A 3,123-nucleotide genomic window follows, 5' to 3' on the forward strand; every position below is an offset into this window, starting at 1 on the left:
CAGGCGTGTGGTATGTGCCCAGCACAGTTCGAGTTGCAGAAAATAGTTGAGGCCGTGTGTGCGGCCGAGGCGCCGTTTGTGCGCCAGAAGAAAAATAGTGTGCTCCTTCTTTCACCTTCGTATGTGCGGGTGAGAGATAGAGCTGGTCCGGGGTTTGTCACAACAAAGCTAACCCATAAGTAAATCAATGGAATGCTAATTTTAAGAGAGAGCTGGTGGCTAATCTCGTGAAACAAAGCAAAGCTTTCTAGTTCTATTTCATAACTCAATGATAACTTGTAACAAAGACTTTGCGGATCCGGGGAGCTTCTGTTCTGAGTTGCCGTCGACATCTACCATGGAAGGCCACATATCATCATTGAATTGAGGGGTCAGCAAAAGATTTCCAATGATTCCAAGATTAGATTTAGATGAGAGGGATGTCGGCACCTATCACTTTCATTGAGATTTTGTCCTTTTTAGCATGTGTTTCCTGTGTTCTTTTTTGTCTTGTTTCTGAATAAGATCTCCAGGTTACTGAATGCAATAACCACAAGGTAAAACTGAAGGAGGAGAGGTAGCAGCAGTAAGTTAAATTTGCTCACAACACATATGGATTACTTTTTGGATAAGGGTCCAACACACGAATTTTTCAAATTAAAGAAGAACAAGAAGCAGATGGAGCCTGAAATCACTGCAACAGGAGCTCTCTCCTGCAGGAAAAAATAATGCAAGCGAGGATTTTGGACCATCCAATTAAATCGTCTTCTTATCTTCTTCTGATATTCTTCCTCCCGTGAGAAATTAGTTCATTAAGCAGGAGCAGATGGGTAAGAAACAGAGGTGTTACCTTTGGCTGCATCGAAGAAGGTACTCTTGTGCCGCTGCTGCTCCTCTTCAGCAACCTTGGGCTCTTGAGGAGCATCCTCCTCCTCCACCTCAGGAGTAGCCTCGAGCTCCTCTGGTCCTCCTCCATTGGCATGGCCATGGCCATTCCCATTCTCGTGGGTATGGTCCAGCAGCCTCTTCTTTATCTCCCTGGTCAGCAGCTCCCGTGCAGCCGCAGCGGCGGCGGCGGCCACCGCGGCAGCAGCGCCACCGTCCTCCTCCATGATCTCCACCTCCTCCTTGAAGTGGTCCCACGCAGCCCCCTGCGGGCTCTCCACCGCCACCTCCATCATTCTCTCTCCTCCTCACAGATTACTCCTCACAGATTACTGGAGTACTAAAGATCTCCTCTCTAGTCTAGGTCCTGCTCTGCTCTGCCTCGCCCCCAAGGGGGGAGCTGGGCTTTTATACTAGTGGCGTAGGCGTAACCTCAATCTCCATGCCTAGTGTGGTGTGGGGAAAAAGGGATCAAGAGCAACTCCAACGCGCTGACCCATTTCGTCTGCGCGTGTCGCAGACAGAAAAGTCGGCCCAACACGCCGACCCAAACGGAGCGCGTCGCTTTTTGTTCGCCTGCCGACCCATTCTGGTCAAATTTGGGCCTCATTTGCGTCGGTGCGGACACGCGGCTCGCGAGCCTACTCCTCCCCTGGCCCGCTACAGCCCGTCCTTTTTTATCCCCCCCCCCACGCCATCTACCCCCGTGCACAAACCCTACCCCCAACCGCCTCCCCTCCTCCTCCTCCAAGTACGTCCACCGTCTTTTGAGCGGTGTGGGGGCACGAAGCGGTACATCTGTGACGACGGGATTTGGCACATCCTGCCAGCCGGATTTGCCGATCCTAGCCACCGGCGAGTGCGCCTTGCCATGGATTGGCCAGATATACACCGTCAACGTTTCGCCAGCAAAGCCACGACCAACCATCGCCCTGGCTCGGTGTTGGCCCAGAGGCTTGCCGGCTCACCGTTGCCGCTCCTCAGTGCGATGACTGCCCGCGGCAGGTCTTGCGCTGAGTCTCTTCGATGCCGGAACATCCCCAATGGCTGATCATCAAATGCAAAAATTATCGGGTACGTGCTTTAGTTGGTTCCGTTTTGCTTTCGGCTTCAGCACAATTTCGGTAGCTAATACTTGCTTAAAATTTGTGTGTAGGAGGGATGCAAGTTTTGGTTTTGGAAATAAGAGTACATCGATCTTTTAATCGAAAGGAATTTTGGTAGATGTCCATGAACATGTAGCTACACTACCGGAACAGGGCCCTATGCCGACGGCCATATCTATGCCGACGGCCACCGTCGGCCTTGTCAGGGCTATGCCGACAGCCATATCCAGGCCGTCGGCGTAATAAAGCCGTCGGGCTATCCAGACATATGCCGACGGCCCCCGTCGGCTCAGAAAGGCCGTCGGCTTACCCAAACTTACGCCTACAGCGGCCGTCGACATATCTTGGCCGTCGGCATAGTTGCGGGCCCGGCGATCCCGCCGTGCCGTGCGGCTAACGGCGTCCGATCTATGCCGACGGCCGAGGCGGGAGGCCGTCGGCATAGATGCCCTTACCACGTCATCGATCCGAGGCGCACCGACCACCACCTATGCCGACGGCTGCCGTCGGCATAGATGCCACATCATCGATCCGCAGCGCGCCGGCAATCTGCCCTATGCCGCAGCTATGCCGTCGGCATAGTTTTTTTTCTTTTTTTCTTTTTTTCTTTTTTTCATATATATATTTTTTTCATAGTTTTTTTTTCTTTTTTTACCACGTCATCGATCTTTTTATCATAGTTCCCTTATCCACTTCCCGGTCACCCCCTCCACTTGTTATTTTTTTCTTTTTTTTCATAGCTATATTTTATGTTTTCTTAAATATTATTATTTGACTAACTTACATATAGTACGTGTTGACAACCGGGTGGTGTTGTGGCATGTCCGAAGAGGCGGTACGCGTCTCCGGTGCGTGGCCTCCCTCACGGACGGCGCCGCCGCCCGAACTTGGAGGGGGGAAACGGACGCGTCGGGTCTACACGGAGTGGATTTAGCTGTGGGTTTGGCCCGGATGTTGCTCCCCGGTGTCCCTCTCGGCCAACCCGACACAACCGGGTGGAGAGGTCCACTGGTCAAAGCCCGTCCGTGGGAAGTCAAAGGGCTAGATCTCGTGGTGAAACGCTAAAGGACTAGGCGGGACGGGGGCCCTGGGGGTAGCAATGCCACCGGAGCGTCGTACCGGGCCCTCATACATGCGGGGTGGGGTTGTGGCA

At 53.0% G+C, this 3,123-nt stretch overlaps 1 protein-coding gene across 1 annotated transcript in view; it reads right to left on the minus strand.

The window, feature by feature from the left end:
• The window catches only part of LOC123083441 (uncharacterized), a 5,142-nt gene extending 4,048 nt beyond the window's left edge, over positions 1–1,094 (minus strand). The window contains exon 1 of the mRNA XM_044505490.1: positions 830–1,094. Within this exon, the coding sequence (XP_044361425.1) occupies positions 830–1,091 (262 nt within the window). The 5' untranslated portion in view covers positions 1,092–1,094. The remainder of the gene's footprint in view (positions 1–829) is intronic.
• Positions 1,095–3,123: the final 2,029 nt, after the last annotated feature.

Source organism: Triticum aestivum, chromosome 4A (assembly GCF_018294505.1).
Source record: "Triticum aestivum cultivar Chinese Spring chromosome 4A, IWGSC CS RefSeq v2.1, whole genome shotgun sequence".
NCBI lineage: Eukaryota > Viridiplantae > Streptophyta > Magnoliopsida > Poales > Poaceae > Triticum > Triticum aestivum.